Here is a 21,626-nt window from a genome sequence, read left to right as displayed (position 1 = left end):
TTCTTCTATCTACAAAAGTAGAAAGGTTGTGAGCTTTTCTTAAGGATGTCCCCCACCAATGCTTGGAGATGGTGATTTTCTATTTTTTTTTTATTTCATTTTATTTTATTTTGTTAATTTTATTTAATTTTACTACAAGTTAATCTTTTGAAATCTTATATTGATGGTGAATAAGTGTATATTAATTAATGCACTTAAATAAAATTACTATAATTATGCTGAAGAACCTATTATTTTTCTTGAACTTATGTGTATATATTTATTTTTAATTAATTAAATAATAAATTCATTGATTTATTGGATTTAACTCAACAAAATTCATTTAAAAATATTTTTATATTATTAATAGATTTCAAAATAAATTAAACTATACTAAATTAGTCATTCTTGATTAATCAGCATGGTCTGCCTTTTAAATTACTAAATATAATATGTGAAAAATCTTATTAATTTAACATCTAAAGTACTATACAGCAAGGCCTAAATATTATATTAAATTTTATTCATTATTTATTATTTAAATGTGAAATTTTATAACTATAATAGTTGTAAAAAAATATTAATTTTATTTAAAATTATGAACAAATATCAAATATTGAAATATATTATAAAATAGAAATGTAAACAAATTAAAATTAATTTTTTTTTGAAAAATATTTTATATCTAAAAAATATTTTTATAAAATTATTTGTTTAAAAAAATATTTTTTATTATTTATTTGTAATATTACACTAATAATATATACTTATGTCATGTAAATATAAATATTTTTTATTTTTTTATCTAAAAAAATATTTTTCATCAAATATTTTTTAAATATTTAAATTTTCTAAAAATATTTTTTAAAAAATATCTTTTATAAAAAAATGAAATAAAAAAAGACATGTTTGCAAGAAAATTATTTATATATATATATATATATATAAAAGAAATCCAATAATTAAATAGAGGCAAAAAGGATAAGCTGTCCCAATCACAAAATTCTCCTACGCCGTTCTATCAGTACCACTGCCGTTGTTGGTTCCGTGATGCGACTATTAAAATATTAGACTTTCTGATCTCAATTAATTGAATGCTAATACAGATATTATAATATATGCTTTTGACGCACTTAATAAACAAGACAAGGAAAAAAAAAATTAGTGAGAATCCTTTTGACATTTTGTTACAGTAAAATGCAAGTGAAATATTACCCACAGTAAATCTTAATGTCTCTCTGTAGTATTCCCCTTCCTTTCCTCATATTTTTACATTATTTTTTTTTTCATTTTCTTAAAAATATCACTCATAACTATTTTCACTTGTGATTGATGATAATTTTTTCCTTTTTTTTAATAATTCTTAAATTTATATTTATTTAAAAATAAATTTTAAGCAATATATCTATTTTTTAATAGATTTTAAATGAATAAATTCTTATATTTATTTTTATTAATAAATTTTAAGTATACATGTAACTTTTTTCTCCTTTAATAGATTTTTTCGTCTTTGAAGAGTTTTTATATGTATTTATTAATAAATTATTTTTTTAAAAGAGTGTTATGTAAGGTATATATCTTTAATTTTATAGGAATATTAAATTTAAAAATTATCTGATGAAATTCATACAAATATAATTTTCCTATTAATTAACATACTGGCCAATATTTCAAATTTTTATATCATATATAAATAGTTAATTTTATATATATAAAAATATAATATATTAATTTATATTTTCTCTAATAATAAAATATATTTTATTTTTCATAAAAAAAATATTACCCACAAAAAACACTATATTAGGAGTGTCAAATAATGTAATTCCATGATTCATAGTTACAATTAGTTATTAATATTTAATAATCAAATTAAAATAATTAAATGTAAAATTATGTTGAAATCATATAATCTTATATTTTATTATTTATTTATTTAAAAAAAAAAAAGACAAAGACATCACTAAGGCAAAAGCCATCACTACTTGAGAGTTGAGAAGCAAAACATAAGTAATGTCATTATAACGATTTGGACGGAATCTGACATGGCATCCAAAAATTATTTAAAAAATGGTCAGATGAGATGCCCCACATTTTGACCCCGAAACGCTGTTATGACGGGTCATGTCTCTTTCCATGCTATAGCGCCGATGCGTTTTTTTTGACTGCGTTCGGGCAGCGGTCACCTCCTCCCCTCCTTACTCCCCCTTCCGGGCACTTCTCTCTCTCTCTCCCTCTCATTAAATTAAACGGCTAATTATATATATATATATATATATATATATATATATATATTTAAAAAAAAAATAAAAAACTCACACACTCTCTCTGTGGTTTGAAGGAAGAGAACACAGACACACACTTCACTTAAAGTGAAGCTAAAAAGAGAGTTTATTTCTTTTTGAGTTTTCTGGCTAAAAGGGAAGCGGTGAAAAATCTTTTGAATTTCTTTTTTATTTTGTTTTTCTCTGTTTTTGTTTTTGCCTTTTTGGAGCCTGTTAATGAATGTGTGTGAGAGAGAGAGAGAGAGGGGGGAGGGAGGAGGGATCAGGGGCTTGTTGCTTTTGGGATTTGATTTTAAGGTGGTAATTTAGTAGATACAGGTGGGGTTATTCTGGAGATTTTAGAAGGTTAGGGTTTTGTTGGGTTTTCTTCGTTCTTTTACTTCTTCTCTCTCTGTTTCTCTTTTTAGGTGATGGTGAGCTGGGTTCTGGTGTGTTGTTGTTTGGATCTGAGGAGATTGAGAGGTTGAAGTTTTGGGGTGAGTTTGTGTGTTTGTGTAGGGATGATGGAGAGGAAGGTTGGAGCCTTGGTTTTTGTGTGGCTGATCTTTCTGCTGCATCCATTATGGTTGGCTTTGTGTAATACAGAAGGTTCGTTGTCTTTCTTTTTGGTTTTCTAGTTATTGCTTTTTCAGTACTATATTTTGTTGGGTTTCTTTTCCTTTTGCGAAATTTGGGGAGTTTAATGTTGGTTTTTGCTAGCTTTGTTAATTTATGGAAATGGGTTTCTGTTTTTTCTTATTAATTATGTGGGTAGTGGATAATGGCCGTTTATGATTCAGTACAGGTACTCCTCTGATAATCGTTATTGGTGATCTTATTGAATTCTTCATTATTTGCGAGCTTTTATTGCTTTCTTACCAAGTTTTGATAAGAATATGCTATGAGTTGGGTGGTGCTCTTTTAGTTCAACGTAGAATTGTTGGTAGCTTTTACTATTTATGACTTTAAACCGGGGCTTAAGTCAAAATGCCTTTAGCGAATTAATTAGAAAACCTCTCAAGGCACTATTTATTTCTTTTCTTTTATGTCTCTGAATGCCTTTGTGGAATGATCCTAATATTGACCATGGTTTTTATTGGACACGTAATTCTTTACATTTTCTGCATTGGACGTGTGCCTCAATAGATGTAATGGCTGTGAGATTAGTTAGTGTCCCAACTTGTAAATCGTATTTTACATGCCATCTTTGTTTAACCCAATCCCGTATGGTGGAGAAAGTCGTAAACTCCATGCTTATTTTAAAGAATCTTTTTTTTTTCTTTTGGCCTTTCATTTCCATAGGTAGCTTGTCCTGAACCTTTGATTTAGTTTACTGACAAACATGATTTACACACATTCAACCTAAAATCTGTGGCACTGAGAATTGACGTATCCAGGACTTACCATGCATCTAATATGGTGCTGTTGGGAGCTCTGCATTCTATTGTATTTGTTGCTTATTGGTTCATTCTTATCTACAGTATATTCCTTCAGTATTATCATGTTGCTTGGTGTCAGTCCCTAAGTATTTCATTCAAACAGGTGATGCTTTGCACAGCCTGAGAAGCAACTTGGTTGATCCTAACAATGTCCTGCAGAGTTGGGATCCTACCCTTGTGAATCCTTGCACATGGTTTCATGTCACCTGCAACAATGATAATAGCGTTATAAGAGTGTAAGCTTCTCACCCTTGGACCTCCTGCAATTACACACTCATGATTTCAGTTACTTAAATTGTATTGTTCTGCCTGTTATATGATATTTCTTCTTCCCACTCAGTGATCTTGGAAATGCTGCTTTGTCTGGTCAGCTTGTTCCACAACTTGGCCTACTTAAAAACCTGCAATACTTGTAAGTCTTTATCTCTGATTTTAAAGTTCATTTGTATATTTGTTTGTCAAATTGGTACAGCGGTACAGCTGTGGTGCAATGCACCACTTTTCTAGTTATTATTATGAATCCATATGTGCTGTTATTGCATCCTTCTCCCTGTTGATATGATGAAATGAATCGAATAGTTTGGTACAATGGATCAATTTCATTAGGATATGGTAGCCTTTTTATCTTATTTTTTATTCTACTGAGAATTTTCATTGATTTTCTTTTCCCATTTTGTCTCTAGAGTCAAGTTTGTTACCTTTTCCTTTGAGAGAAGAAAGATTTAAAAAGTTAGTGTGAAGACACATTTTGGAGTAGAGATGAGAATACATTCTTGAAATATGTTGGCAGAATTTATATTAAAAAATAACCTTTTTAATGCATTCACTGGTAGTGAAAAGAGAGAAAAAGAGAATGAAAACTTTATTAACTTGTTCTTTTACCCTTTTGATCAATTTTTTATGTAGAGAATATATTGTGAAATTTGTTTCTTTTGACCTGATGAAATTTCCCTTTATAAGTTAGGTGAGTTGGAAAGAAGCCTTTAAAATGCAATGGAAGAGGAACTTAAGACACAAGATACTTGTGCAACAGATGAACACTCCAAGCATTTTCTTTTCTTTCAATTTTACATCTCTTGTAGAAACAAACAAACATTGTTTCTTCTTGAGTGATTTTATCTTAGAGAATTATTTAAATTGCAAGGGCCTTATGCATAAAATAGAAAAAATACATATATCTGGTTGATTGTTTGTGACACTTGACAATGGTGGACACAATAAACAATGCTACTTTTTTAGCAAAATAGTTCAAGTCTATTAGTATTTCAGTTGCATGGTTGGATTTCATATGCAGAGATCTATAGACAGAGTTGGTATTTGATAATAGAAATAGGATTTTTCAATGAGATTGATTCTGAAAACACCCCAGTTGGTGAAATGCTATAGGCAGAGTTTAGATTGTTGCTCTCCTACGGATGTAGTTTGATATGCAGTTAAAGGTTAGACTGAGGTTAGAAGGCTGATGGTGTGATCTGCAAGGGCTAATGTCTCATAAGACAATGCACATTTGTATGCAGATATAGTACTATGAGAAGGGTCATAAAGTTGTTTTCTTAACATTCTTCCCTCATTGAAATGGATTACAAAATTGTTTATGATGTGCATAATTGCATATTTTACTGAACATGCAGATTTTGGTGGTTTTTCAACCACAGTTTTTGCACTAAAACAAGTAGAGTCTATGCACAGATCAATGAGCTGTGAAAGAATTAAAATATCTGATCATGTTGGTGTGTGCAGACATAACCCATCTCTAATATAATTCTAGTCAGCTTCTGGTTGCATGAAACAGTTCTGAATTTCTGCAGGAAGTAGTGAGGTACCTTATCTTTGTCAAAATTTCCATCTCTATTTGCAAGGCCACTTTCAATAAGTGCAATGGCATCTTCACTTGGAGAGCTGATGTACAATAGCAAAGGCCTTGTAGCACGTTAAAATTCAAGCAATCTTTATCAAGTTCGTACAGGAAAAAGAGTTTTCTATGAGAATGCGATTTTTCTGGTGTGGAATATCATTGGGTTGCAACCCACTCATTGAACTTAAAATGTGCTCAGTTGTAATTGTTAAGAGTGAAATTGAACAATGGACACATAGCCATTTGCTGGTTGATGTAGATAATGGCACAAATAAATATCTTTTAACTAGATTACACTGACCTATCAGGATCTTCAGCATTTCCATCCCTTAGTATAACAGCATAATGCACAAATATGGACCATATAATACACAAATCAGATCCCAGAGAAGCTATTTGTGAAACATAGTTTCACCACTGCGAAGTTCATTCTAGTTTGCTGTACTTGAACAGACATACATAATTATAGATTTCCTGAACATTGCATGGCCATTTGTTAAACTTGCATCAAGTCTTGTGAGTTGACGGTTACACATCTTATTTCATCTTGGGCCTTTTTGTGCATGAATAATTAAGCTGAGTATTATGACAGGGAGCTCTATAGTAATAACATAAGTGGACCAATTCCTGGTGATCTTGGGAACTTGACTAGCTTGGTGAGCTTGGATCTTTACTTGAATAGTTTTACTGGTCCCATCCCAGAAAGTTTGGGCAAGCTGTCAAAATTACGATTCCTGTAAGTATGCTTACTATGCGACAAAAGTATATAGCATCTATATTTAATTCACAATTTGCAAATGGAAATGATATTAACATCAGTTGTAGATTTCAATAAATTTCTTATCAAATTCTTTAATATTCGTTATCATATATTACTGCTTTGGTGATTGTAGCTTGTAAAATGGGGGGTTTATCGGCCCTTCATAAATTGAATTATTTAATCCTCTTTTTGATAAAAGTTAAAACTAGTTGAAATGAAAAACTATGTTGTGTATCCATAGGTTCATTTGCTCTTAAAACTTGCACTTATTCTGCCTATTGCCAACTGTGGAACAAACTTTTCAGCAATGAGCTTTTTCAACACCATTGCACAACCACTTATTTGATTAATTGATGAATGACTATTTAGTTATTTGTATAAAGAGATTTATTTGATAGCATTAATAATGATGTAATGCTTAATTATAATCAGGGTATTAGATTTCATTGAGTCCAATTGTAAGATATTATTATTATTATATTTTTGATATTTTTTAGTAATATTTTATTCTTTCATTTTATATGTTGACGCAAGAAAAAATTTCTGAATCTGCCACTACATTGTTGTGTACTTCGCAATATACTAATTGTGCAATGAAGTGCAAGTAGGATAACTGATGTTTTGATTGAATATTTGCATGTTACTGTTCTGCATGCACTCGAGTGTGCAAACCCAACATGCAGACATGAAAATGTCCCCAAATTAAATGGGCAATTTATGCTTTTGTCTCATGTATTTCCTTCTTTATACATAAACCTACCTTTATGTTGGTGTCTATTAATGATAATAATTGCAATTGCACCTCTTGATTATTTTTTGATAATAATTTGTTGCTTTGGGTTCTTGCCCATGTTGGTGCAAGGGTAGCCGGCTTAACAACAACAGCTTGGTGGGTCGCATTCCTATGTCATTGACAAATATTTCATCACTGCAAGTGTTGTGAGTGCCTAACTCATTTGGATATGTCATGAAGAAATTTCTCACATGAGCATGCATGCACACACATACACAGAGGCATAACATTTGATGCCAGATTAATGTGTTTAATCATTTTACTTGAGTATGCAGGGATCTATCAAACAACCGTCTCTCTGGAGTTGTTCCTGATAATGGTTCCTTCTCGATGTTCACTCCCATTAGGTTGTTTGCCAATAAATGGACACCATGTGTTTTCACTGGCTATTTTGCTAATTCTTCTAAAAGGTTTATTTGCGTTGCAGTTTTGCTAATAACTTGGATCTGTGTGGGCCAGTTACTGGGCATCCCTGCCCAGGTTCTCCTCCATTTGCACCTCCTCCTCCATTTGTTCCGCTACCCCCAATTTCCTCACAAGGTAATCTTCTGTTTCATTTTTATTTGTGACTTGCAGTTGTACATGATGTTTATATTATGCTTGCTTGCATTGGTATGTCTTTGACCTGTGGTGCTGTTGATCCTTATTTTTGGAATTTGATTTGTCTCATCTTTTATGTTTGAAGTTTATTAATTTTTTGTTAAACAGACCTAGAACTGTTAGATAGTGCAATTTATATGTGCTACCAAATACACACATGAATTTACTTGAATATGTGATCTAAGTCTTTTAAAGCCCAGCTTGGGGAGAAAAACAATTGATTTTATGACTGGCAAGATCAAAAGAATTCATTCGGTTTAGTATTGACAAATCAGTCATATAGGGTGCTTTTGATATTTGATAGGAATGTCTACAAAGTAGTTTTACATCTGCAGCTCATAAAAAATCTATAATTACTCTTTTTCATCTTTTATTATGTAGTTTTCCTTTTACTGTGGAAGTTTATAATTTAGTAACTAGTTTGCTAATTTTGATTTTTTTTTTTCCATTGCATCAATTTCAGGTGGGAATACTGCAACTGGTGCAATTGCTGGAGGAGTAGCTGCTGGTGCAGCCTTACTATTTGCTGCCCCTGCATTAGCATTTGCTTGGTGGCGTCGTAGGAAACCTCAGGAATTCTTCTTTGATGTACCTGGTTAGTGTTTAAACCAAAAACTGAACAGTTTTAGATATTTATTTACAGTTTGGTAATGAGCTGTCTTATCTCCTTGCAGCCGAAGAGGATCCTGAAGTTCATCTAGGACAACTTAAAAGGTTTTCACTGCGAGAATTACAAGTTGCGACAGATAGTTTCAGCAACAAAAACATTCTTGGTAGAGGAGGATTTGGTAAGGTTTACAAAGGACGTTTAGCAGATGGCTCATTGGTGGCTGTAAAGAGACTGAAAGAAGAGCGTACACCGGGAGGGGAGTTGCAGTTTCAAACAGAAGTGGAGATGATAAGCATGGCTGTGCATCGGAATCTCCTTAGATTACGCGGGTTTTGCATGACACCAACTGAACGACTCCTTGTTTATCCCTACATGGCAAATGGAAGTGTTGCATCATGTTTAAGAGGTAGTCTTGCTTTTGTTTACGCATTCGTCGTTGAATTCTAACTGCAACCTCACGTCTTGTTTAAATGATATGGTTGGCCGATTGCATTTGTTTACTTTAAAATTGACCTTCTGTGCTACACTGCATCATTTTCATTAATATAACGATGCTTGTAGAGCGCTCACCATCTCAACCTCCTCTTGATTGGCCAACACGGAAGCGAATTGCATTGGGATCAGCTAGGGGTCTATCTTATTTGCATGATCATTGTGACCCAAAGATTATTCATCGAGATGTTAAAGCTGCAAATATTTTGTTGGATGAGGATTTTGAGGCTGTTGTTGGGGATTTCGGGTTGGCTAAGCTGATGGACTACAAGGATACTCATGTCACTACTGCTGTCCGTGGTACAATAGGGCACATAGCTCCAGAGTACCTTTCTACTGGAAAATCATCTGAAAAAACTGATGTTTTTGGGTATGGGATCATGCTTCTGGAGCTAATTACTGGACAGAGGGCTTTTGACCTTGCTAGGCTTGCAAACGATGATGATGTTATGTTACTTGATTGGGTATGTACTCCTTTACTGTTGTTTACTTTGTTGTTAAGTGCTTATGTAATTTCTCGAGCAATTTAACTTTTATTTGGACCATTACATTTGAATTTTTTGAGATGATGTGTTTAGTTACCTGCCCATAAATAAATAGTTGTCTATAAGCTATAACTTAGCTGCTAATGTTGTGACAAGAGGGCATGAGTGGTTAGGAATGTGTTTGATGGTTACAAGATTGACCAGATAAACCTAACTTGGAAAACAAAGTTGTATACATGTCTTTTATTTCATTATTGTTAATAATTATTGGTCAAATTACTAGAGTCATATGTGTCTAAGATAAGAGTTGCGGAGATGAGAATGTTAAGGTAGATGAGTGGTCATATTATACTAGATAAAGTCCTTAATGAGAGTATTAGAGAGAAGGTAGGAGTGGTGCCAATTAAGGATAAGTTGAGAAAAGGGAGATTGAGGTTGTGTGGTCATGTGAAGCGTATATATACGGAGGCTCCAGGTAGACAAGTGGAGCACATTGGGTTAGAGGATAGAAAGAAAAGAAGGGGTGGACTTAAACTGATTTGGAAAAAAGTAGTACAACATGACCTAGAAGCATTACACATTTCTGAGGAGTTAACCCAAAATTGTTTAGAGTGGAGAAAGAGAATCTATATAGCCGACTCCAATAAATTTTTGAGATAAAGGCTTAGTTGAGTTGAGTTGAGTTGAGTATTACGTTTGAAACTGATGAGGAATGAGGACACGATCAATGGTTTTTTCCCTTGTGCTCCATAGTTCTCATCTTCTGCTGAATGGTTTTTTCTGCAACGAGACTTCATGCTATTATGAGACTTACTGGTCATCCTATTGTCATGATATGAATTAAATTCTGCTTTTAGTTTTATATGCCAGCTATCCAGCAAAATTATTATGAAATGCAGGATATTATGAGAACCATGACATATATATTCTCTAAATTTTGGTAAAATTCAAGAACTTATGGTTCAAAAGAAAGTGTTGGAACCTTCATTATCAAACGTATGCACACAGAACAAGCATCCCTTGCTTGTTTACAAGTTGGAATTGGATGAGATACATTATGTCTGGATGAATCTTTCTGCTCCCATGTTCTGTTTTCTGCCTCTAATCTGATATGACTGTCATCTCAGGTGAAAGGACTTCTTAAAGAGAAAAAGTTAGAAATGCTGGTTGATCCTGATCTCCAGAACAAATACGTAGAAGCTGAGGTGGAGCAGTTAATCCAGGTTGCACTACTCTGTACACAAGGCTCCCCAATGGAACGGCCTAAAATGTCAGAAGTGGTTAGAATGCTTGAAGGGGATGGCTTGGCGGAGAGATGGGATGAGTGGCAAAAAGTGGAAGTTCTCCGGCAGGAGGTGGAGCTAGCCCCTCATCCTAATTCTGACTGGATTGTAGACTCAACAGAAAATTTGCATGCAGTAGAGTTATCTGGTCCAAGGTGACCCTGGCACAGCTACAAGTAAAGAGGAAATACTCTCTACTTATTTTTTAATCATAATTTTATCTTCTTTTATTTTTATTTTTGTTTTTTTGTTTTTTGGTTGCCATCCTGATTTGATTAACATATCCCATCCCGATTTAAGTCTCCTTGTAAGTTCATTCTGCATTGTATTCATTACATTTGTGCATACAAGTCAAGAGTTGTTGAGATGAAAATTCATGTCTGTCATCTTCTGCCGCTGAGAGGATAATCGTGTATTTTGCATGGATGCAGCTGAGGCAGTGTAATCTTTTACTTGCTGCTGGTTCTTCATGCACCCAGTTTAACTTAATTCTAGTATATTTATATATACTCCCTATAAAAATGCAGAGATTGCAATTTGCAATATATTTTTTTATACAATTGATTCGGATTGAGACTCGAACTAAAATATTTTTTTATTATAATTTTTTTTGGCTGAAAAATTATTTAAACTCTTAATCTTTACTTGACAAGTCTAATGACACTCTAATTTTTAAATATTTTATCTTGCACTTCAACTTTTTAATTAAGTGAATTTTATTATCTTAATTGACATCAAAATTGGAAAAAAAATTGGATTAATTGAGGGTGCTATTAGATTATTTTAGTAAAGATTAAGGATTAATTTATATATTTGACCTGGAGTGAGATGAGACGTTCTAAAGTTAAGGGCATCACTGAAATTTTTTAAAAAAAGTTGAATAATTTATGCAATTCATCCAATATTTTAGGTTACTCTATTTTATTTAATAATCACCTTTCCAATCAGCAGGATCACCACTTACAATAGGCCTAATGCTTAAAAAATCCCAAACCCTTTTGAGGTCTTGCAATTATATATATATATATATATATATATATATATATATATATATATATATATATATATATATATATATATATATATATTTTAATTTTAGTAATTTTATCTTAATATTCTAAAGGATAGTTGTAATTTATTTAATGATCTAAATTAAAAAATGTGGTGTTTAGATGGCAACTTTTATATATATATATATATATATATAATTGTAGGATCTATATAATTATAAGTAAAATATTCTATTTTTGAAAATTGTGGAATTTATACACATAAATTTCACAATTAAAAAGATAATATTTTTATCATAAATTTATTTATTAAAAAATAATTTATAAGTTAAAAACATAAGTTTAAAAATCAACATAATAAAACATAAGTTTAAAAATCAACATAATAATATACATATATTTTTTTATCAAAATTATAACATTTAAATACTTAAATAATTCAATTAAGATTATTTTGAATTATCTATAATAAATACTATTAAATCAACCAATAGGATAGAGGGTGTTGGACAGTTAAGTTTTTAAGTGACTGTTGCTAGTATTCCTCAATTCTTTATTTACTCTTTGAAAACTAGAATATTTTATAAAAATTAAATTAAAATTTTAATTAATTCTTATACTTAAAAATAATTAATTTTTTAAATTAATAAAATTATTGTAAAAAAAATAAGTATAATTATAAGAGAATTTAATTAATTTTTTTAAAAATAATTTATCTTAAAAACGAAAAGCTTAACTAAGGTCCAAATTTAAGAAGTGGAGACTTGTACATTACCAAGTTGCATTGCCCAAGCAATCTCCAGTAGTATCCCTAGAAGAATATCAATCCCAAATTCTTGCATTGATTCAATTTCAAATCTTGAGGTACCCATATAACATTCTATGGATTCTAATGCCTCTTATATTCCAAGTTACTATATAATCTTCGCCACAGTCTGGCTCAAAATCAAAATTGAAGTCAGTCAAATCCAGGTTAATTACAAAATTAGTATTAAAAATTGGTCAGTTCAGTCCAATTAAGAGTCAAAATAAAAAAAATTAAAAAAGAATTCAACATGGAGTTTAATTAAAATCAGATCAAACTAGAATCGAACTGAAATCAATGATCCGGCCTAAAACCGCCTGCCATGTCTAATTATTATGTCAATGCCTGTCCAAGAAGTGTGCAGACTCCCTGATCGAAATCAGAGATTTTTCCCAGCCTAATTCAAATAATGATCAAGAATTAGTTGCATTCAACCAGTGCATTCTCAGAAATGCAAAACACTAATACTGTGTTTGGATTGAGATAAATGAAGAGAAGATAAATCAAATTTCTTTTCTTTTCTCTTATGTGGGCATCAAGTAAAAGAGAGAAAGGAAGAAAAATAAGAAGAAACGAGGAAAAATGCTCCTTTTTAATTAACCCACACTATTTCTCTCTAAATTGATGGAAATCGGAGAGAAATAGATAGAAATTTATAGTAATATACTGAAATCTTCTACAACATAATATAAATCAGAAAGAAAATGATATAATAGTTATTTTCTCTTTTTTCTTTTAAGGGCAATATTGCATTTCTCTCCATTTCTAGAAATATATCTAAACAATAGAAAGTATTAATTTTTTTTTCATTTTTTTTCATTTTTTTTATTTAATTTCTCTTCAATTCCCTTGCATAATTAAGGATCCAAACATAAGGTAAGGGTACTTTCAATTCGCACACTAGAATAAAAATCGGTATTAGAATGGGAATCGAACATGGAATAATAAATTTTCATTTATATTTAGTTTACTATAGAATCAAAAGTCAAGGCTTTTTTAACTATAATTATAATTATTATAATTATAATTTTTATTTTTAATTAATAATATTAAAATATAAAAATTAAAACATTCTAATAAGTACGGATAAAATTAAGCATTTAATCTTTAATAAAATAACCATTCGTTCTGCATTTTAATTTTAATGTTGAAAAGAGAAATAATAATTTCCTTAATTGTGGGAATGTAATCCTTTAATTTATTGCAATTAAAAAAAAATTCAAACACGCACAAAAAAAAATCATTCCCACTCTTGAGTATTTTTTAGTGAACCAAACAAGTTCTAAGGCTTCGAACGTTGAAAATATCAAAAAGTTGAAAAAGAAATTTATTACCAACACGATGCTGTTTTTTGCACAAAAACCCTAAACCTCACCAACACATCACAGAACACACCATTTGAGATAGCTTCTCAGCCACAATAGAATTTTCCTTGTCCAAAACCTTGTTGAACACTGGCAGCCATAATTGCATTGTACTTGCACTCTATAACAGCTAATGACCTTATTGCTCTACAAATAATACAGAAGGATCAATACCCTCCAGTATAAGTGCCATTATGCCAAATCTACTCATTGGTCGGGACCTGAAAATAGATGCTTCAAGACCCTGCAACTCAAACCTAATGGATGGAGTGGGAATTATCTGTCACAGATTGAGCATTGGTTCCAACATTTGGGTTCTGAGGCGTAAACAAATTTGGGTACGAGAAGTATGACTCATCATCCATTGAAGGCAGCCTCTGTGGCTGGTGATGAAAAGAACCTTGCTCACGAACATGATCACTTGGAGGAGAATCATATTCAGTGTTGAGTTTTCCGAAGGAAGGAAGATCATGTAATTTTGATGGCTGGTGGTCTTCATGAAGTTGATGTGAGTCACGATCAACACCCGTAGGATCAAAAGAATGTTGATGATCAAAATGTGGCTTTTCTGTAGTAGCTGATTGATCAAGAGTATCTGTATGAAATGGATTCTCATTACTATCCTCAGGGAACTTCTCACTATTTTTCTTGGTGAGCTCACTAATCCTGGCCTGTGCAAGAGTAGCTGCTGAGCGGGCTGCTGCTGCTGCACGTTCAGCAGTTTCTGCAGCAGCTTGAGCAGCAGCTAAAACATCCTGCAGATCTACATTGGCCTCGCTTTTTGTCCTTGAGGTAGGAGGCAAACTACTCGGCCTTGTTGAAAGGGGTGTAGAAGCTACTGATAGGGGAGACATAAATGGCACAAATTGTTTTTCTTTGTTGGCACCTACCATAATATTGGGCATTTCTTCCTTGGCAGCCACTAGCTTTTCTTCAGTCCCATCCTCATTTTCCAAATGAGATCCCTGAGCTAGATTTTCAGAGGTTGCAGAGTGATTTGATGATTCACTATCAATGCTACGCTGTGCAGAATCTGGTATAGGTTCCATTTCTGGTGCTGAGGCGGCATTGGCATTTGGCCGTAAAGACACTTTAGGGACTTCGGGAAAATCTAATTCTTCAAAGTCTGAATCTGAATCAGGGTCCTTATTATGGGAATGATCAGGAACAGAGTTCAATGCTTCATTATGTTTCTCTTCTGGAAGGGGCAACTTAGACCCACTAACAAATTGTGTTGGACCATTCTGATAAAATAAGGACAAATGTAAGGCAAAGAATGAAAGCAAAAATCAGGGCACCAAGATATTATCACTTACCAATAAATCTTCATGTTTTTTCAAAAGCTCCTTTTCAGAGGCAGCTGGATCCCAATCTAATTCATGCTCTTCAGCAATTTCCTTCAGAAGTTTCAATTTTACTTCAGGTGAAGGAGCACGAACAGATAAGAGTTCTATCAACTGTTGCATTTTAATTCACAGGAAAAATGTCACAGGAAAAGAAACATAAATATGCCACTTTTTATCATAACTAATCCACAATATAATATGACAGATCACAAAACCTGTCGATTGACACCACATTCTGGCATAAGCTCAGTTGCAGCAGCTATAAATTCCTTTCCATATTTGAAAGCAAATAGCATTTGAACCTGCAACAACTCTGGCAGATCTGCGCATCTTGGTGCAGCAAAACAGATGCTAGATATTGCTTCTTTCAAGTCTAAAGGACACTCCCTGAAGTAAATTTGACCTTTCAGATATTCAATTTCTAAAAGAAAGTGTATAAAACAAATTAAGTAACAACAAAGCTAAAGTACTCGCGAGATATAACGTTAAGTGAACACGATACTATCAAAATGATACAAGGGCATAATACATAAATATATGCTCTTCCAATCCCATAGTTATTAAAGGCGCAAGATGCACCAAGGCACCAAGGGGTCTTGGAGCCTAAGCACAGGCTCGCGCCCAAGTGAAATGAGGAGAAAAAAAATAATTTGTTTACAAAAATTCAATATTACTTATTTTCATAACATATATAAGAAATTAATACTCAACCTCAACCTTTAGGAAAAAAAAATTAATTACATAATTAATTATGTCTAAACAACTTAAAAATTTTATCAATTTCCATCGCATATATCTTAAGTAAACAAATTAATCACAAGAAAAAAAAATTGAAAATACAACAAATTAACCACTTTGAATAAATTTAGCACACACTCACAATTAAAAAAAAATAAAAATTTATCAAGAAATTCAAAAACAGGATCTTTTATGAATTATCTTCTTTTGTTTTAATTTTTATTTTAATCATTTCTTTATTTTATTCTCACAATCTCACTAGATATCTAAGAAAACAAACTAGCAAATTAAAGAGCAATCTGCACTCTGCAACAAATAAACCAGCAGCAAACTAGTAAACAAATGGTAAATCAGCAAATAAACAAGCAATAAATGGCAACAAATAAACCAGCAGAAAATAAACCTAATTGAAAAAGAAAAAGGAGGAAAGGAAGAAGGAAAGAAAAAACCGGGTTCCAGTAGAGTGCAGAGGTGAGTGCTGGCAGGGGAGAAAGGGAAGAAGGAAAAAGAGAAGGAAGGGGGGGGGGGCGCCGCGGGGGGCCGCGGTGGTGTTGTCAGGCATTCTAGCAAAGGAGGAGTAAAAGGGATAGAAATGGAAAGAGAAGAACAAGAAAGAATCGAAGGAAAAAAAAACCAAGTGAGTGGTTCTTCGTGGATGGCAGCGAGACTAAGAGAGGCTGTTGGTACTGCCCTAAAACTGAAGAAGAACAAAAAAGCGGATGGGTTAATATGCGCCTGAGACAAGCCTTAGGCACATCGCCTGCCTTTTGCAGCTAGAGGTGCTGAGGCCTGTGCCTATTGTGCCCCTTTGATAACTTTGTCCATTCATATTTCCTCAACTGCATATGTAACAGTTATTTTTCACCTTTCATTTTCTCTCATTTTTATTTTTCTGGTATATGGAGATGGAACAATAAACTGGGCTAAATAAAGGAAAATGATCCATGTATCAGTTGCTAACTAGATTGGGATATAGATTAAGTTGTCTAGGAAGATGGGTTTTGAAATAAGCCTGTTACTTGAAAAAATAATGCAGAACAATCTCTATGAGCATTTGTTTTGATGGTTGTAACATAAAAATTCAGGTAAAATAGAAGTGTTTCTTGTTTGGCACAAATCAATATTATTCCATTCAAGACAAACAAAAAATTAGAAATTTATACTATAATACACTTAATTGGCATATTTTCTAATCACATATCACACTAATCAAAATCTTTAATTTATTTATGAGTTGAACCAGTTTTACAGTTAAAAATGATTGTTGACTATCAATTGCCTTTCATAACAAATCAATTCTTCAAATACAGTGGATGCTAAAATTTGGCATCCTTCTGAATCACATATGCAGACCTTTTTCAATAAAATTAATCCTTATGATCTTTCCCTGTTTTTCCTTGTTTGTTAGAATAAATCTAAACTAATTTGACTTTGAAAACAACCCAGATAGCTAAACATATACCCAAACAGGCTAATTTTATAAAATTTTTATCATACAAATTTCCATCAATTTAAGGTCTCATTCTTTCAAGATAAATGTAGCCCACACTTAATGCAAACTAAATTTAAACTGTGCACCCTAACCATTCCGAACTCCAGCCTTGTGGACTGCTAACTCAGAAAGCTTTATAACTAGTACAAAAATCTATATTGACAAGTGTATTAACAACACAATGAGAAGATAGTGCAAGCTAGACAATAAATTTTGAGGAATAACCTTTGTACTTCAATGATTGGAAGGCGCACAGAAATAAGCTCGCAGAATAGCTCAAGGATCTCTTGAGCAGCCATCATGTTTTCTTCTCTTATTATATGCTCTACCTGAAATGATGGAAAAAAAATCAACGTGACCATAAAGACATTTTATTTTCTCCCCACAACAAAAGCCTGTCTAGGTAAGAATATTTTTCATATTAGCAGCAAGAACAGTTGAACACCCAATGATTTTAAAGGAAAGGCAGTCATACCCGAATGCGAGCAGTCGCTTCTTGGCCAGTCTCAAGAAGCTTAGCAATGTCTCGACGCATTTGCTTTACCTGAATCTCTCTCCTATTCCTCAGCAACTTTATACGCGGTGTAGTCAACTTAAGCAGGGTTTTACTGCACATAAGCAATACAACAACGGAAAAGAGACAAATAAATTTTCGAATCTCTAACCCCCAAAATAACAAATCATAACATTCAACTAAAAGATTAAAACACTGAAAGCAAAAAAAAACACCAAATTGTCAAAAATTCAGTTCACTGCTAAATACAAAGATAAAGTATTATGTATTGCAATGCCCGATTTTTCATTCAATTGCTGAGAAACAGTAGCAAATTATCAAAGAATTTAACCATCACACATCATGCAATTTTTTTTTTTTTTCAGCAATTTCTTCAAACCAAAACGGAACCCACAAAACTCTCAATCCCCACCAAAAAAAAAAAAAAAAAAGATAATAAGCAGAATTAATCAGAAGAAACGAGCTAATTACCATTTCGCAGCTTTAAAGCCCTTGTTGAAGAAGGAATCGAGCATCGACATGACTGACTGCTCACGATCAGATCAGAAAGTGGGAATTTAACCTCCTAATTACAAAACCAATATAAAATTACAAAAAAAGAAATCTACTTTTTGCGATCAGAGGCTATTCGGGTTTGTTTGTGTTATATATGAAGAAAAATAGGAAAGGAATCGCAAATTCGATTCTCGAACTAATAAGTAGAGGATAAGATGACGAAGAAAGAGAAGAGATTTTAAATTAATTTAAAAAAAAAATAAAAATAAAAACTACCTGCTACGCTCAGATGACGCGTAATTACAAGCAATGCTTTGCTTCCTTACGATAGAAGGCTTCTTCTTCTTCCTTTTCTTAAAAAAAAAAAAAAAATCATTTATTAATTAAGTTATTTATGATTGGCTGTTTGGTTTTTGTTGCTAAGGAAACGAAGATATCAACGCGGAGACTATTTCTCACGTCGACCTAAACGCAAATCCACTTGGCCCAATACGGTGGCACCAAGTCTGACATTTGTGAAATTAATTAAACTCTAATAAAATTAATTTATGACGAGATTAGATTTAAGTATAATATTTGTGGTGAATTTAGATTGAAGTATTTTTATTTAAATTTATTTATATAAATAATTAATTAAATATAAATATATATTTTATATAATAATATTTATAAACTTTTATATATTATATTTTTAATAAATACAATTTAAATATTTTATAAAATTATTAAAATTTTAAAATATAAATTATTAATAAAAAATATTTTTTATGTAAATTATTAATTTAAATATATAAAATTAAATAAGTTATAGTATTTTATCGGTAAAAATTGGGTTTTAGACAAGTTTCGACTGTTAATGTTAAAATTTTAATTTCATTTGAGATAGTTTCAGATATTAAGAATATTAATGTAACACTCTTAATTTTTTAAATAATTATTTTATATATAAATATTATAGAAATTTATTTGAAATTTTTTTGAATTTTAAAAATAGAGTTGATTTTCTTAAGACAATAAATTTTATTGATTTTTAAAAATTAATTTAAAGATCACAAAAGCTTAAACCATATTTTTCAACAGAGGGATTTAAATTTGAGGCAGAGGAAATAGATGGAGTTCTACGCAGCTGGTTATATAAGACAGGCAGGAGTTGGTACAAAGATCTCATGATAAAAAGTAGACTAAAAACTTATAATATCATGGAACTAAGAAGTATATGTGCTTTTATTATGGATAAAAGTCTTGCTAACGCTTCAATAACCAAATAAGATCAGCAATGATTTTCGATAAGGTGCATGCAAAGGTAGTTATTTTAGAAGGGCGCTTCATAAGACTCTGTATGGCAGGAAATGTAGATTCTCCCTATGTTGGATAGATGTAAGAGAAGCAAAAGTACAGTTATTTCGCAAAGCTGTCAGGTTAAAAAGAAGAATGGAGCTATGAAATAAAGTAATCAAGGTTCTATTTTTTGTAAGATAAAAGAGATGAATTAAAGAGCAAACCGAATAGTCAAGAATATGACAAGATTAGGAAGATCAAAGTAAGATATAAAGTAAATAAAGTGCTATCCTGAGCAAGATAAATAAGATCAATTGAAGAGCAATATTAGAAAACCTAAAAAGAGAGTACATGAGCGAGGATAGTTGTTAAGATATAGAGTCCAGAAGTATGGGACTTAGAGCAGGTTGTAGTTCAAGCAGTGTCAGGAGCCAAAACATGGAGTTCAGAGTTGTAGGATATGGATCAAACTCTTTATATTCCTGTCCCCAAGATGCAGTAGGTAGCAATGGGATAAGTCCATTTAAACTTCTAACAGTAGGTTGATTAACATTAATGTAATGGATCTTATAGGTATGATGAGAGAATAGAAGGGTAGGAAATGACACATAAGCATTAGGTTGGACTCTCATTTGATTTTATATTGATTTGTGGATGATTGTAAGGGTGAGCTGAGCTCCCCAAATGGTTTTATTTTAAGATTATAGGTCGGGTGAGTTAAGAACTCCTTGTTGGATGGTTCATGTTATGGTCAAACTTTGTCCGGTTGATTTCTTGAAATTTGGCTCAAAATATGGGCTTCATGGATGAGTTAGAGATTAGTTGGACTTACTACGGGTTTCGGAGGTCTTATGCTGATCCAAGTCCTATTGCCGGTCCGACCCATAATTTGGGTTGTGACAATAATGGTATCAGAGCTTAGGCTCCAGATTCATGTGAAAAAGTATAATTGGGAGTATAAAAAGGGTCTTGTTAGGAGGTCACATGCGCAATATAAGATCATGTTTCATCTTTTTTTATAATTCCTTATTTCTAAATTCTGTGTTATTCATTGAGTAATTAAGAGTGCTTTAGTTTAGTGTCGTAGTTTTTGTGGAGTACATGGTGATGTGAACTAAAGTTAGTAGATGTGTTGAGTTCTGCCATAAATATACATACTCCAAGAAATACTATGTTTCAATCAATATGGGTTTAAGTGGCATGCCTATCTAATGCAAGACACGAGGACATAAAAGTGACTTTTGCAGTATAACTACCCTAGATGGGAGTGAGGATATCCCTGCTGGCAGGCGTCAGTTGATGGCCCAATCAGAGAAAATTATAGTATGAGTAAATCTGAGAGAAATAAAAGATCGAGAAATTGGTCTTTTGGGACCTATTATAGTAACTATGCAATGTTCTCAATGTTTGTACTGTAAGCTACAAATTACAGTACTGACATGGGATTATTGTATAGAGTTGCGTGCTTCCCCGTGATGTACCATGATTAGGGTGTTTGTAAACAACCTCTGTTTTGGTATAGTTATATCAAAACAGAGTTTTATTTCTGTAGAGGAGTTAGGAAAACTCATAATTAGGGTTTAAGACTCTAGAGATAGAACATCAAAGGTCGCAATTGGGTGATAACTAGAGTCAGTGACTCAGTTATCCTACTTTGAGTGTAGAGTTATAGTATAAGTGGCATAAGATTGGAGGTATTTAGTATGGTCGCAGTGTAATGATGACAACTACTTTGTAGGATCATCTGGTCTCCGATATGAGATCGTTGGGAGTATTGGCGTTATGGTGGACGTATTGCCTAAAGTTTAACAAAGGTAACACCTCCTTTGTGTGACAGAGGAGCATAAGTATGGCTTTACTCCCTAAAAGAAACTAGAGGTTATGAATAATATTCGTAGTTTGCGAAATGGCATCCTAAGAAAGTTTATAGTATAAAAAGAAAGTAGACAACCTTATATAGTTGTAGTAATGTGGTAGTGGTAGTATCTTTTTTGCAGTCAATTATACAGTAGAGTATAGTAATG

The 21,626-nt window shown here is 32.2% G+C and overlaps 2 protein-coding genes across 2 annotated transcripts; one reads left to right on the top strand and one right to left on the bottom strand.

The window, feature by feature from the left end:
* Nucleotides 1-2,291: 2,291 nt before the first annotated feature.
* LOC110642931 (somatic embryogenesis receptor kinase 2-like) lies at nucleotides 2,292-10,933 on the top strand. Its single transcript, XM_058138303.1, has 11 exons — nucleotides 2,292-2,852; nucleotides 3,786-3,918; nucleotides 4,023-4,094; nucleotides 6,130-6,273; nucleotides 7,165-7,236; nucleotides 7,366-7,437; nucleotides 7,518-7,630; nucleotides 8,154-8,285; nucleotides 8,365-8,706; nucleotides 8,862-9,256; nucleotides 10,405-10,933. Exons 1-11 carry the CDS (start codon nucleotides 2,765-2,767, stop codon nucleotides 10,717-10,719), a joined length of 1,878 nt encoding a protein of 625 aa, XP_057994286.1. The 5' UTR covers nucleotides 2,292-2,764; the 3' UTR covers nucleotides 10,720-10,933.
* A 2,746-nt stretch (nucleotides 10,934-13,679) lies between these two features.
* LOC110642940 (uncharacterized) lies at nucleotides 13,680-18,741 on the bottom strand. Its single transcript, XM_058137607.1, has 7 exons — nucleotides 18,601-18,741; nucleotides 18,301-18,394; nucleotides 17,791-17,923; nucleotides 17,541-17,644; nucleotides 15,301-15,472; nucleotides 15,056-15,196; nucleotides 13,680-14,983 (listed from the first exon to the last, which is right to left on the bottom strand). The coding sequence occupies exons 2-7, from the start codon at nucleotides 18,348-18,350 to the stop codon at nucleotides 13,997-13,999; spliced, it is 1,587 nt and encodes a 528-aa protein (XP_057993590.1). The 5' UTR covers nucleotides 18,351-18,394; nucleotides 18,601-18,741; the 3' UTR covers nucleotides 13,680-13,996.
* Nucleotides 18,742-21,626: the final 2,885 nt, after the last annotated feature.

This window comes from Hevea brasiliensis, chromosome 16 (assembly GCF_030052815.1).
Source record: "Hevea brasiliensis isolate MT/VB/25A 57/8 chromosome 16, ASM3005281v1, whole genome shotgun sequence".
In the NCBI taxonomy this organism is placed as follows: Eukaryota; Viridiplantae; Streptophyta; class Magnoliopsida; order Malpighiales; family Euphorbiaceae; genus Hevea; species Hevea brasiliensis.
Note: the sequence above shows the minus strand (reverse complement) of the source record. Positions and strands in the feature narration are given on the sequence as shown.